At 41.9% G+C, this 15,163-nt stretch overlaps 2 protein-coding genes across 3 annotated transcripts in view; one reads left to right on the forward strand and one right to left on the reverse strand.

The window, feature by feature from the left end:
• The window catches only part of cd276 (CD276 molecule), a 59,475-nt gene extending 52,136 nt beyond the window's left edge, over window positions 1-7,339 (reverse strand). Inside the window, exons 1-2 of the mRNA XM_070907621.1 lie at window positions 7,186-7,339; window positions 2,686-2,781 (exon numbers count right to left, since the gene is read on the reverse strand). Coding sequence (XP_070763722.1) covers window positions 2,686-2,731 — 46 coding nt within the window. The 5' untranslated portion in view covers window positions 2,732-2,781; window positions 7,186-7,339. The remainder of the gene's footprint in view (window positions 1-2,685; window positions 2,782-7,185) is intronic.
• Window positions 7,340-8,314: 975 nt separating this feature from the next.
• On the forward strand, window positions 8,315-13,332 carry LOC139284813 (ubiquitin-like protein 7). 2 transcript variants are annotated; one of them, XM_070905180.1, is made up of 11 exons: window positions 8,315-8,329; window positions 8,832-9,012; window positions 9,206-9,325; window positions 9,415-9,500; window positions 11,012-11,096; window positions 11,199-11,256; window positions 11,365-11,498; window positions 11,764-11,813; window positions 11,919-12,095; window positions 12,239-12,352; window positions 12,598-13,332. In XM_070905180.1, exons 1-11 carry the CDS (start codon window positions 8,327-8,329, stop codon window positions 12,736-12,738), a joined length of 1,149 nt encoding a protein of 382 aa, XP_070761281.1. In that variant the 5' UTR covers window positions 8,315-8,326; the 3' UTR covers window positions 12,739-13,332. The 2 variants fall into 2 exon arrangements, with proteins under 2 accessions (XP_070761281.1, XP_070761280.1); XM_070905179.1 differs by lacking the exon at window positions 8,315-8,329 and adding an exon at window positions 8,516-8,560.
• Window positions 13,333-15,163: the final 1,831 nt, after the last annotated feature.

The following is a 15,163-nucleotide window of genomic DNA, read 5'->3' on the forward strand; positions in this document are numbered from 1 at the left end:
TCTCTGCAGAATCAATTGCTGTGAAGAGAAAAGGAGGACAGGAAGAGGGCATTCATAGTTAGCAGACCTTTAAAAAGTACACCAGAGATGCAGGCATGAGCGGGCTGTTTTCGCGCTCCGGAGCCCAGCCATAATGTGTGCCTGCCGACTACCACCATAGATGCAATCTATCCAATTATGCTAATTAATTTGAATTACCTTACAACTCCCATCACTGAGACGGAAATCGGGTCAGCTTTCCATTTCTGCATTTGCATGAATGCAATTCTCTTTCATTGTTTGGGCGCTAAGAGCTGCACGGGGTGAGCTCTGGCAGCCTAGTGGCTGTGCTAACTGAACAGAGAGTATGACAACAACAAGCAATTAGCAAGACAGCCTCCTGTTAGCTCTGCCCCTGGCTGACACTGCTGTGTGCCGTGCTGGAGTGAGCCAAGGATGTTACTGTACTCAGCTCAGTCATTACTGTACATATACATTGACAGTTCATGCATTTTGCAGACATTTACAACCACTATGGGTTATAATGAGTGCAATAAAAATAAACATAAGCTATTTAAAAGGGTCAAAGCCAGACTGGGTTGGTGTTGCAAAACTTTCTCACTCCTGCTTCCTCAATAACACATTTAAGCACAAAAACAACAATCCGCTTACAGACAAGCCTCTTCACGGCTGCAGCGACACGACAGCTGTGCGGTGCTGTATGAGTAACATCAGGGAGAATGATTCGTCATCTGACTATTGAGTCAGGATGCAGCTGGGAGCTACAGAGACAATGTTACTGCGTTGCGTCAACAGTGTTTCCATGTGCTGTCCTTGTGTTTTTATTCCACAAATACTGTCCTCATGATAGGAAGCGTGTTGGCAGAGACCACAAAGTGCAATATCAGTGTCTACTGATACGGGCACTATCGAGCAGTGACACGGCTGAACACAAGCAAGATTACAGCCAGTAATCCCAGCGAGGGACCTGGAGACCTAGGAGACCCTGAATCATGTCAACACAGACACACACACACACACACACACAAATACACACAGTGGCTCATATAATTACACAAGCTGTAGGGTTTCTGTTTGTGTGGCCAAGGAGCAAAATGGCAACCAAATTGACCTTTAATTAGTTACTCTGATAATTACTGCTGTCCTATACTGGTAAAAAAAATAGACAGACTGTCAGTCACTACATACTCCTGCACTCAATACATTAATTAACACAGACAAATTCTATCTTACTACCTTCATTCTGTGTTAATGCTCTGTTCTGTAATGCACCTGGAACTCTTTTTGAAGCTGGTGGCGCAGTTAAAGTTAATAATAATACTAATATTACACTAAATCAAATAAGCTCCACAAGGCATACCGTGTTTTCTTGTATCATCATACAGAGTTACATGTGCAGACGATAGCATCAAATCGGACTCACAAACTAATTCGCTTAGTGCTCCAGTTAGCAGAGAGAAACTGAATTGTGTGAGCTACAATAGCCCATTACCCGTGAGTTAAAGAGCTCCATCAGTCCCCGACACCTCCTCCTCCTCCTCCTCTTCCCTCCTGGTGAGAGGAGCGAGTTAGGCAGTGGATGCCACACAGCCAGTAATGAGCAGGCCGCGGGCCCATTTGTGCTGGGAGAGAATAGGTCCCTAATGAACCACTGAAGACACTTAGGTCCACTGAGTCAAGATTGAAATGTGCCACTGATGGCTGATAGGAGGTTGTGTCAGCTCAACCAAAGAGCAGAAAAGGCGAAAAATAGCTCTTTTTAAATGATGGTGTTTTGGACGATAAAAGTTCTTTGTGAACTTTGTGGGTGCGCCAAAGTATGCAGGAGAAACCTTTCAGAGCTGCCTTCCTCCCTCTTCTTCAGGCTGCACATGAATATAAAGGAATATCAATATCAATATTCACATTATGTGTCAGCCAAACAGACGACTGGGAAATGGGTGGTGTTAAAATATATTCAGTCGACCCATCTTTTGACACACTCAATTCCCTTCTTTTATTTACCGTGTATTGATGCATTATCGAGCCTGCGCAGGCTACTTCTCTCTTTTTTTATGGTGACACAAGTTTTTCTACCGAAGTAAAACTTTTGAGTGTGTGAGTTATGAGTCCTCAGTTGCAACATCAACTACCGCCGTGCTTCCCAGTGTTATAAATATAAAAGAGGATGACTTCCGCACCACACTCCCTGAGTCACAGCAGAAAAAACTGCACTTCTAGCACTTCTCATCGAGGGCCTCACCCTAGCCCCGAGCTCTACTCCTCACCTGTCTGGAAAAGGTCAAAGCTATTCTGTTTTACAAGATGAATTATAAGAAAAATATAAAAAAAGAAAAAAGAAAAAACACATTCCCATATCATAGATTTGTAAAAACTAAACTTGGAATGAATTGTTGTGGAAAATGTTTTTACTCCCTGAGGCATGACGCCTGTATAAATAAGAATATGTTCTTTGTCAACTCGTCTGGATGGATGAGAGTTTAAACAGGGAGGGTTTATAACTTTCCAACTATTGGCACATTACTTTTTGGGAGTAGCCTCATTTGAACTGTTGTTTTGCCCAGTGAAGCCTTTGAAGGGGGGAGACTAATGGGCCCTGCAGAGCGTATTGCTACACAGAAAGTGGCATTTCCCACTGTGGTGACTCGGATCTAATGGCAGGGCACAGGCAGGGGAGACACCCACCCATAGCTTGGACAGCCAGCATTGCGGGCAGCAGGAGGGACAGCATGGTCTTCCTGGGTGGATCCGAACCGCAGGTCAACTTCTTCAGACGGAGCACTGCAGGGGGAAAAAACACAGACATCTGAGGAGGAGGTTTTGATTGTAATAACACAGAGTACAAAAGATGTGTGGATAGAAGGGCGATTAAGAAGCGACAGAAACAGAAAGGGGTGTATCCATGTCTTTGTTTTAGCTTGTTTGGTCTTTCAGGTGGGTGGAGTTTGAGACAATGAGACAATCCAACATATTTCATGAAGTACAGGCCGTCTTAGGGTCTACAAGTCTTTTTGTGACTTGTACATTTCTCTGAAAGTAAGTCTGAAGGTGACTATTTCAGTCTTTTCTCTGGCCTGCTCAAGGCTTTTCTCTCTCAGAGAGAGTGGAGCTGTGATGACAAATGGGAACTTCCAAAGTTGACAGGAAACAGCAGAGTCATTCTCTCTGCTTTCCAGAGGGAAAACAGTACTTTAGGAGTGAGTAAAGACAGACAAAACTATCCCCTCCCTGTCTACTTCCACTCTACCATGCATGAAAAATTTATGAGATATATATCTCAGAGAGATTGGTAGAGGTCACTATTTGTGTCTGTATTTGTTGAGACAAAAACTACTCACATTTGTGCTTTAGATGAAACTGGAGGTGAGCTCTTTTTCATTGATATTAAGTAATTGTTCTACAGTCACCTGTTTTGGATCAAAAATAATACTGAACTCAGTAGGAACATTGTATGCCATTAAATATATAAAAAAAACTAATAACTTGTGATTTGAACATCTCAAAGCTAGAGCAACAGATCCTGTGCATAGGCGGATAAACAGTATGTATAGTGTGCAATTGTGTATTGAGTACAAAAAGAAACAGAGGAAGACAAAAACAGACAAAGGAAGATGCCGGGTTGTATTATAAAACAGACATACCCAGCATTTTGAATATTGTTATTTTCTGTTGATTTGCCTTGCAGTGTGCACTGTGTGTTTTGTTAATTTAACGTGCTTTAAAAGAGACATGTCCTCAAGCAGAAAAGAACACGAGCAGCAGTGATACATTATTTGGTTTCCTGTCAATAACTGATTTAGCATGACTTCATTTCTTAGCACGTAAGAGGAAGAGCACATGGGCCTGCTTCCTTTCTGCTTCTTTACACTCACTTCCTCGTGGTGACTTATTTTCACCCCTTTAAACTTTGTGATCACACAATACTTCTAAACATCGCTACGACATTACAAACGCTCAGGTTTCCATATCCACACTCCATCTTTCTTTCTTTTTAACATTTATCCACCTTTAAAAGTGTTTTCAAATCAGAGAGAAAAGTACATTTTCCACTTCGAACCACATGAGTGGTGGGGAGTCACCCAGCATTTACAGTAACCACCGTGGGTGCTCCACAACTTTGATGAACAACTCTGAACATCAAGGTGTGGCTTGATGCTGTAACATCCCATCAATCAAATAAGTGAAACCTTCTGTTTGAGTGGCTAAATGTCTACACAAAGCTACAATTACAAATTCAGCAACCTTTGTTTTGATATGTTTTTCGGACATATAGATTTACATTTAAACTTGGGAAGGCAGCAAACAGATCAGTCTTGATGTTTTGGAATTATTTACTTCAATATTGTTGTCAGCTGTAGCTCCACCTCATGACTTCATCAAAACTTTTTTCCATGAGGCTCCATTTATGGCTTCAGCGGAGAGGATGTGGGCAGGAGTGCAGCTTCATCACAAAGTTTTCCGTAACAGCACACTCACCACTTGCTCTCCAGAACTTTCAGAAAGCAGTGGTCTGCCAGAGACCAACTCAAAAGAGACGCTTGTAAGACTTTCTGAATCTCCCAAAATATTTACCTTTAGAGGCAGAGAATATGGGTTACTTCACTGCACAGACATGCAAAAATGGTAATAAATATTCAATGAAGAAAACACCGGACACATATCATAGCCATCCTCTCCAAAAGGGCAGGTTTTCCTTTGGATAGCCTGAACTGAAATATGCCAGCACACCAAACCACAGCCTGACTCTCTGTCTGTGTTGTGCAGACACCAGAAAGCCATCAAAGGGTTTTTTTACTGAATGACTCGAGTACTTAACTGACCCCATGCCAGCATGTAGAGGCCTTTTTCTTCCTTTCTTCTCACAATTCAGCTTTAACGATTCAGTTCAATGCCAGAGATCAAAACAAGCTGACCACACTTGCAAGTCGCAACCTGAAGAATATGACAATACAATAAACTTTAAGTGAAGAAGGCTGTATTTTAAAGAAAGCTGTGTTATAAATCACTATATTAGACCAATGTACCAACACTATTGCTAGTTGTTTATTCAAATTTCAATGCTCATGGAATTAACTAATAGGGGTGCTCTCTAAAACGGCATTAAAAAAATGATCACTGTTTGACAGTCTGAATGTCTTGAATTTATTTTCGTGATTGGCCGGCAGCTTTTGAGCCATAATCACCAGTGTATTTCATTTTGACACTGCGCTAAGGGTTATTAAGCTTCTTACTGAGGTCAAAGGAAAGAGAAATGATTCTTGAAGTATCACAGAACATTAAGATTTACAATTTCGCCATGCTCATTGTACCAGCACAGTATTCTTTTGAGAAATCTGTGACAGTGGTCCTTTAACAGTTTTGTCTCTTTACGGAAGCTACTGCTCTTGAGTCCACTCCTCTCCCGGATGACAAGGCCACTCTCAAACACTATTAATATAATGACTCTGACTGACCTTCTGGGCTCAAATGTCTCATTGGCATATGGCTGGCATCATTGCCAAGCTCCTCAAACCATTGGGAAGCATTCAACCCTTGATGATAGGGACATTTCCAACCTGGAAGATACCGGTCCCCATCGAGGACCGCATCGTGGGATGAAAGTGAGCCTTTCAAATCCATATGGTGGGAATTTAGCAAGCCGTCTTCAGGGATGACTGGATTCACTTCATGCAGGGAAATGTTCCCCACAGTAGTCAAGTCAATTAGTGCATCACTCAGTCAAATTATACATTAGTTCCTCAAACTGAAGAAAGAAGAGCTCCATAAATTTCAAGAAAGCTTTATGGCTCAGACGTTGTATGAAAGTTTTACTTGCCAACTTTCTTCATAACTACTGAAACTCTAATTCACAGTTCACACTAGGCCATGCATCAGTCTTATACTGCAATCCAATAATATGCAAGAGAATGCAGTACTACTAGACTGTATATTTCAATCTGACTGATAATTAGCAAATGAGGCAGTGACAACTGTGGGGCATATGTGTCCTCTCAAGTACTGGAAAGTGTATAGGATCAGTATGCAGTGTGACAGATACCCCAACATCCTGCTTTTGTAAAGCCACAGGAGCCAATTTAGCGTAACCTTTATCTTACAGCAGCTTGATATATATGTGCATTAATATGGAGATGAAATAACTGCCTCCTGTCACATTCCCGGCAAAGAAAATTGCAGCAACGTAAAATAACATCATTATGTCACCACTATATCAGAAATAATTTCCTATACAAGTTGGTATGCAAAATAATCGAAAATACTACATCCTCCTACATCCCACAGGAAGCTGTATCTGCCAGCTGAGCACAGCTGCACTGTCATGTGATGAGGGCAGCATGAGGCCAGGCCACATCGTCTTGCAGCCTGGAGTACTGCATCTCCTACCCTTGTGGCTCGTGCTTTTATTGCTTGTGACCCCTTAAAGACTAAGGTATATCGACCTGCAACCCTGGTTGAATGTGTCTTCTAGCTGTGACCAGTTGAGCCAAAGAGTGATTATTTATTTGAAAAAGAAATCCAGTAATATACTAGAAAGAAAAGAAAAAGATTAAAGGAATGTCTGAAAAAATGAGCACACCTCAGTGTAGCAGGGATATCATATCATCACTTTTCTATCTTGTTAATCATCTCTTGACCCCTCCAGTTTGTCTTATGACCCCTTGTTAGGCCTCGAACCTCAGGTTGAGAACCACTGTAACCTAGCCCATCCTAATACGGTTCATTCCTTCCACACACAAAGAGAGAGATAAATAAGAAGAAATACATATATAACTTTCAATATATACTGGGTATAAAGTACGCCACTTGCCAGTAAAGTAAACCCACAACTGTTACTTTCATGTCCCCATTTTGAGTTATGGAAGTTACCGTTACACTGATTCAATCCAGTGATGCAGTGTCGAATGAGGTCGCAGTCCGTTTCATTCATAAATGGCATTAGCTGCATCTAAGAAACTGTATACTGTCTAGCTTAGCAGGTATCTGTCTTGCTTTAAAACTAACGTTAGAAACAATTACCAGACATGCCGGTGAATAGAGCCAACTATGTGGACCAGCGACCCTGCCCCGAGTTCATGGGGTTCTTCTACTCCCCGCCAGCTGTTGCTCGTCTTTGAAAAGAAGTTTTTCTTTTTCATTAGCCTACGTATGATAATTTGTCTGTTTCAAACACAATTTCTTAAGGCTTACCATGCTAGGGGGGGCGAAACTTAAAAAAACAGCAACCATCCAGCGGCGGGGACTCTTTTCTCTGACCAGCACAGCCGATGTTATTTTCCGGAGTAGTTCATTCCTCTTACAAACAAAGCACTGCTGGAACTGCTGCCGACGCGGTAACAGTTTGTTTTGACTGTGATAAAGCTACAGGATGGTTTTTCAGAGTGTGTGGGTTTGTTCCATTGGTTTGGGACGCTCCTCTTCACAGAAACCACTCCTTGCTGCTTTGTCCAGCGATGATGTCATGCCGAGGGGGTGATCTCTAGAGTCCCGACCCCCAGGTTAACCGTTTGTGAACACACCGATATCTACCTCGTCTTCTTTCCACATGCTGCGCGATACTGTATGATAAATGCAAGTTTTGATAACACTCTTGTCTGTGGGCACCCGACATTACTTTTTATCTTCAAACCGAACAAGTCTTAATATGGTCCTTAAACGTACCACTGCAGCCTATACAGTAGATGTGAAACATGCAAATTTACCTATATTATATACCTAAGCATGTGCCTCCTATATATTTATACAAGCACATGTATTAATACAGCTACTTGATTAATTCCACATTGGACTGGTTGTTGGATATGTGATTACTTTTTCAACCATGCTATTGCATTATATTGGCATGGATTTGGGGTCTTTACACGTATAGCCTATACTTTGTAAGCAGAGATTCGCCTGAAAACTACACCTGTAGTGAGATTGATTAACGATGTGGCCTGAAATGAGACATGCAGACCATAAACTACTGTCTGGAATCACTTTGCCGAGACATGACACACCTTTGGAAAATCTTGACTATGCAGCAGGAAAATCAATTGGGAACCTGTGGTGTGCCATACACGAAAAAAAGTAGATACAACAAAAAAGATGTGGGCACAGTGTAGTGATTTAGACAGCTAATGTAATTTTTAGGCTAGGTTTAAATTGGAATAACGTTTTTCTGTCTTGAAATGTGCGTGCTTGTGTGCGCGAGAGAGGGAGAGATTGCCAGTGGTTAAAAATACAACGAAAGACACAGAGAGGTAAAAGCTCCTTTGCTTGGACAGTGGAAGTAAACGTAACATAGCCCACGTGACTAAAACCAGGAAGTAAATCAAGTGTCAACAATAAAATGGTGAGTGTGCGGTTCTTTGATAAAGAGTACAGTTGTCGTGGTGTTTCTGTTTGGCATTTCTTCTGATAGTATCAAGGGATTGTTCTAAACCAGCCATACTATATGAAGAGCTCACGTTTAATTTAGTAAATCGGCAGGCTTTTCTTTAGCAAACGCTAAGCAACTAACGGGGGTTGAGCAGGTTTGCTAGCGTCACTTTTAATGTCAAAACCCCCTAAAAGATATATGAAGGTAATAATGCGTTTTGTTCCGAATCCCTCCTCTAAAAAAATCATTGTGTTGTTCGTCTACCGTTTATTTTATATAGCATGTGGTACTGAACGAAGGTATTATTATTTCTGACCTATTTTCACATGAAAGCATAGTGAAACTATAATATATGCTTTTACTTTTAGCTGATGTGAAGAACCCCAGGCTGACGCCAGTACTTACTGATTACATGTATCTTGTGTAGTTTCTTTCCATGCCACCATGTTAAGGCTGTGTTCTGTTTGTGTAAAAGGTAGAGATGGCTTCTTCAGACTGGCAGCTCTCTTTGAAGCTGGTGGATCAGCCCAAATCTGTCTTCCACTTCCCAGAGATGATGCCGGGGGATGTTTCACCTGGAGGATACAGAGTTGCCACTTTAAAACAACTTGTTGCAGCACAGCTCCCAGACTCAGTCCCAGACCCTGAACTAATAGGTCTGTTACAGCTGGGGCGTTTTGACATAATACATTAGCTGTGTGAATGAAATGTTTCTGTGTGCCACAGGCAAGACATCTCCACTACTCTGTTGTGTAATCTCAAGTTAAATAAAGGCTGTGTGTTGCTGTTTATGTATGTTATTGTTATTTGTCCTTAAAATGTTCTGTCTCTGCTCATGTGTCTTATTAGAGCTGGTCCACTGTGGGCGGAAACTTAAGGATGATCTAACACTGGATTCCTGTGGGATTCAACCGGGATCCACCTTACACATTCTCAAAAAGACCTGGCCAGAGCCAGAGAGCAGTGCAGGTCTGTGTGTTTGTCGTTTAAGCATTGTGTTTAAGCAGCACTGTCTGAGTCTTTAAGTCTGAATCTGAACGTGTGTGTCTCCTCTCTAGAGCCTGTGAACAGAGCAACTGCAGCCAGGGAGTTCAGAGTGTTTCACGCTGCTCTTCACTCTCTCAACTCTGCCTACAGAGACTCGGTGAGTAGACGACACACACAGTGGCAAGCACAGCGCTGCCCATGCTGCCCTCTCCCTTCTCCCTCCAAAGAGTTTAAATTATGGTGCATTTGATCCACTTACGTACTTAGTCTTAGAACATTATTTTGGGCAAATGGGTAAATTCTACTACAAAACTATCTTTACTTGAAAAAATGTATTCAATGCCAGGAAGCACAGTGTTTGGTCTTCCATCCACTGCTCATGTGATTTCTCTCTTGACGCACTTTTGGACAGTCTTTGGTAGAATATCTCAGCCTTCTGTTACAACTGAAGAGCATAGATTCAGGCCTTTATTGTCTCCTAATCAGAGACACTCAGACCAAGCTTTGCAAAATATCTGAAGTGCCTCTTGTGATCAGATGTCACTTGTTTTGTGATTTGATTATGCTTAATATAATTTGCACTTGGCCATAAAGCTAGAGTAAGAGGGTATGTGGAGACCTTGTCTGAGTTTGGTAGTTTTCTGCGTTACACACAGTAAAAAGTGAATTAGGTTGTCCTTCACTGCGGAATGCAGGAATTCATGGAGTTGTTTTCGCCGTACTAATATTCGGACACACGCATCCTTGACCTGAAGACTATTTGGCTTGGGTGATTGGATTTCTCTCCACTGTCACACCTGTGTTTACAGCTGTTTACTTCTGATTGGATCACTCTAGATGCATTTCGGCGCTACGTGGGAACAAGACCCCGGGCAGTTATGAGCTGGTCAAAGATTATCCTCAACAGGAACAGGTTTAGCTATTATAGGCTGGCAGCTTTCCATGGCATAAACCTACTAGGCACAATCACTTTTAGAATACCGGCATGTTGGCTTGAGTGATGAAGGGATAGTTCATATAGGAATGAACAGATTTTTCTGACATAAACTGGTATGAGCTTCAGTACTCACTTGTATTTATATTGATCCATGGATATTGCCACTGATGTGGATGGAGATACTTGTCAGCAGCAGATGGGGTTTGAACTGACCTCTTTAAATCCCAAAACGGCACTCAAACTACTTTTAACCATCCTTAATAGACTACAGCATCTATAACGTAGTCTGAACTGTCGTGGAACTATTTTGTTTGCGGCGTGATACAGAAATGATGCTGAAATCAGACAGCAGAAATGACCATGTGTATACACCAGAGATTGATTCTGTTGTTGATGGTGAAAACATTGTTTGAGGGCTATAATTTGATTGATGCTGCTCATTTCTGTCGGACAAGCTGGCACATCTCTATCCAAAGGATCTGTAGATAATACATACACTGTGTATCAGTATCACCACCAGCAAGTAACTCGTCCCACCTTATGTCAAAGATGCATCAACACTCACAGTATCATGTATATGGTTAAATAAGTATTGATTTAGTATAATAATGCAAATTGCACTCAAACATTTTCAGTAACAGCCAACATATTGTTCATTTTGTGTTGTTTGAGTATATGAACAATTACTGGCCACTACTATTCCTCACTTACTGTCGTTCCCCCACACTTAGGTATATAAAATGCTGACAAACAAAGAGTCTCTGGATCAGATCATTGTGGCTACACCAGGGCTCAGGTCAGACCCAGTTGCTCTAGGTAAGACCTGCTGAGTTGTCTAAATACTGTTATGCCATCCCATTGTGCTGTGCAAATTATGCAAATAGTAACATTTCCTCTAATGTCATTTTATCTGTTCAGGGGTGCTCCAAGACAAAGATCTCTTTGTGCAGTTCACAGACCCTAACATGCTGGATGTGTGAGTGTTTGCTCTGATATGACGCATAATCAGTGAGTACAGTACAGACACACAAGTGGAAGGCAGGTTAAATTCACATCTGTATTTTTTTTCGGGCCTGTTTCATAGATTGATCGCTTCACACCCAGCCCTCGTCAATGCCATCATCCTGGTCCTGCACTCTGTGGCCGGCAGTATGCCCACTCAGTCCAGTGCCAGCTCTTCCCGCAATGTTTCTGCCAGTTCTTACAGTGACATGCCAGGTGAGAGGAAGATGGTGCAGACAATAGTTTAATATTTTGATAAAATGCAACAGACAACTAAAAATGCAACAGACAACTACTTTCAGTGTCTGCCCTTTTAAAATGAAGCATGCATAGACATTGTGAAATTAAAAATAGTTTTCAAAGGCAATCTTATATACTATAAATAGTCTCACCTACATTATTGTTTACTTCTTGTTCTTGTCTATCCCTTAATCAGGTTTTGTTGTGTTTTCACTACCAAATCATTTTTTCTATCTGGCAGGAGGCTTCATGTTTGAGGGCATGTCTGACGATGAGGAAGATTTCCAGTCTGTGAGTCAGCTTCTGCTTGATAGTCAACATCATGTACTGGAAACCCGATGATGCTAGGAGTCTTAATGTACAGTATGTATCTGTGTGTCTTAATGTATGTTACAGGGGAGCCCTGCAGGTCCCTCCAACAGAGCAGGAGGCTCCGGAGGAATGCGACCAGTGTCTCTGAGCCACAGTGGAGCGACAGGCCCTCGGCCAATAACACAGAGCGAGCTGGCAACGGCTTTGGCCCTCGCCAGCACTCCTGACAGCAGTGCGGTCACTCCAACAACTTCAAGCCAGGTGGGATTTATTTACCTTTTTTTTTTTCACTCCTGAACTGATGTAGAATTTACTTACTATTAAAATATGACACATTGAAGACATTTTATATGTATTAAAGCAGATGAAAACATTTATCTTTTGTCATTCTGCCTTTGATTTAGGCGGACCCATCCAGTAGTGTCGCTCCTATGCCAGCAGGGACCCCAGTCAGCAACGATCTCTTCAGCCAGGCTCTGCAGCAAGCTCTGCAGGCCTCCAACATGTCTGCTCTACAGGTGAGGCCATAAACTCACTGACTAAATCCCACATATTCAATTCATAGGAGGAAATGTGCATGGAAATATCAAATAATAGAATAATAAATGGTTACTGGCCTGTTTATCTTTAGTGATAGAAGGTTTGTATTTTTTCTGGTATCAGTGTTTGGTATACACTGCAGCATTAAAGTTGTTTATGCCGAGCTAAAGCGGAGGCAGGAGTGGAAATTAGTTATTCAATGAATGTGTTGTTGTTTTGCCAGGGCCGCTGGCAGTCCCAGATGCAGCAGCTCAGGGACATGGGGATCCAGGATGAGGAGCTGATGCTGAGGGCGCTGCAGGCCACAGATGGTGACATCCAGGCTGCCCTGGAGCTCATATTTGCTGGAGGCCCAGGACTCTGAGTCCACGGACCCCATAGACAAAGGCTTTTATAGAGGAGAGAGCAGGAAAAAGCTTGTCATCCTGCTGCCCAGAAATGATAAATTGCGGCTTTAGACATACAGTATGTAGATTTTTGTATTATTACCCTATTTACCCCATTTACATACAGTGTGAGCGCCACAAAGGTCACAGCAGCGTTCTGTTATTGATGTGACTAGACTTACATTTTAAATAAATGTAATCATGCTTACCTCATCAACTCCTAGTTAGTCTAAATTCTCTATTGGATTTCATTTTTCTTGTTTGTTTGTTTCCGAATCACACAAGCATATATAAACAGAAGTATTGGCTTGCAGTATCAAAATATGTGCCTCATATGCTGCTCTAAAAAAAACATACTGTATTTACATTGTCTCCTCAGTCCATGTAATTCCCCTATTTGTACACTAGATGGCAGTAGTTTATTTCTCTCCAGACATGACTGATTATCCTCCGTCATCCTAGCAGACATGCTGCTTGTTTATTTGCTCTTTCTTCCCTTTACTTAATGTAAAATCATGTTCTTCATCTGCCCTCGGTTGAACACTGTTTGATAAACGGTTGTTTTATTTGTAGTTGTGGGCATTCATTTTTCACAGAAGGCAACATGCTTAGACAGCCCGCAACATAAAAAAGGAAGTTGCACAAATAAGGTGATAGCTTTATTAACATCCACTGAGGTGTTGCTGTGCTTGTCAAAGCATTGTTACCATTAGCTGAGCCCAGCCCCCCAGCCTTATTACAGAGGGCCACATTTGCTTTGTCTCGTTGTCTCCCATCAGGGTATTTTAGGGGAGGACATATTGCGCGCCCCCCTCTGCCACCTACCGTTCTCCATCTACAGTAATTGCCCTGCTTAGTTTTATTACTGCGTCTGTGAATGTGACAGCTCAATCAGTGGATTGCCCTTTCATGAGCACAGCACCCAAACAGCGCTTTGTGTCCGTCTGTCCCCATTACCATTTTATATGCATGCACACCTGCGGGCAATTTCCGCCTCCAACTGCCTCCAAGGGTATTTTAAAAATAAAGCATTTCCACTGTGCTGAAAGAAAACGGTGACATAGCTTCAACAAAACAAAAGTGAATGAGAGTGTCATTGCCTTTCTAGCAAATTAAAAAGGATGCCGTTTGCACAGAAATTGTGGAATTTTAATCCAAGCAGTGGTATTGTAGAATAGTTTTGCATTGATTTCCATTTAGACTGTTTTTTATGTTCTTCTCTTGCTAGTAAGCTGTGAAGTCAGATGTGGAGTGTGTTGCATACATACAATGTAGTGCATTGTGTCTGTTTACTTGTTTCATACATAGAGTACCATCACACGCCTCGTAACTGCAGCTTTCAGGATATTCTCAACAATTTGCTGTGGAAAACCATGTGAAGTTGTCATGGAGACACTCGATGGTGTGCGAAATGCCGTCACACATATGGTAAAGAAAAAGCTGTTATTACACGCCATATTTAGGTCCCTTTTTGTTGTCAACTGTGAGAGTGAGAGTAGTATTGACTATCTGTAATCTCAGGAGCTTGTCTGATATGAAATCCTCTCTTCCGTCAAAAGAGAACTGAACTACAATACACTATATGAGCTGAGAGGTATTGTTTGCACCTGTCGACTCTTTTCATCTCCTCTTCATCGATGTAAGAGTATATTTATTCCAATAAAATTCTAGTAATAAAGATGATGTTGTCATGACAGCGAATCCAACACATGAGAGAGAGAGAGGTGAATGTGGCTGTATTGTAATGGCTGGTGCCATTTGCCATCACAAGTGAGCCACCAACTTTGAGGATCTCAGAGGGAGAAGAAATAATAGAAAACAAGCTGCTATTTCTTCTTTTTTTGTCAATTCTACCACTTGAACCAATATGGCCGCTCTTCATTGGGCTTTGCCACTGTTATCTCAGGGCGCCTACACCACACTTTATGGTCAGAAGAGGTTTTGAATAGCTGTGAAGAGTCACATTATTCTTCAAGAGTTTGTCAGACTTTTTCTGTGTTTCTTTTTAATTTTCAAATGTTGCCACAGTGACACGGTGGTGGATGCATTTCTGAGGAAAACCATGTCTGAGCAGGAGGAGGAGGAAATGGTTTTAACAACTGGAAAGGTGCCTTGCTAATGAATCAAGGCTGGTAAGCTTTGGTAAGCTGGCACAAATCTGCCCAATTACTCCCACAGTGACCTGGGATTCAGGTAATGAGCAAGGTTTTGCACCATGTCATTACAGGCAATATGCTAAGCCAATAGAAATCATCAATGCCAGACCTCTTGAAATGTCCTCTAATCAAGCCTTCACAGACAAGTAGAACAATACCAACGCTATTCTCTCCAGATGAAATCCTCCCGACGTGCCAGAGGAGGAGGAAAGGATAGAGTTGGTATAATGCCCTCCATCTGCTTTTT

This window comes from Enoplosus armatus, chromosome 1 (assembly GCF_043641665.1).
Source record: "Enoplosus armatus isolate fEnoArm2 chromosome 1, fEnoArm2.hap1, whole genome shotgun sequence".
Lineage (NCBI taxonomy): Eukaryota > Metazoa > Chordata > Actinopteri > Centrarchiformes > Enoplosidae > Enoplosus > Enoplosus armatus.

Bases quoted from the DNA above. Each gene is read 5' to 3' on its own strand.
- LOC139284813 (XM_070905179.1), top strand. From the start codon at position 8,531: ATGTCAAAACCCCCTAAAAGATATATGAAG. The intron at 8,561-8,831 runs GTAATAATGCGT...TTTGTGTAAAAG, and splicing joins CCCCTAAAAGATATATGAAG to GTAGAGATGGCTTCTTCAGA. The intron at 12,096-12,238 runs GTGGGATTTATT...CCTTTGATTTAG, and splicing joins CTCCAACAACTTCAAGCCAG to GCGGACCCATCCAGTAGTGT.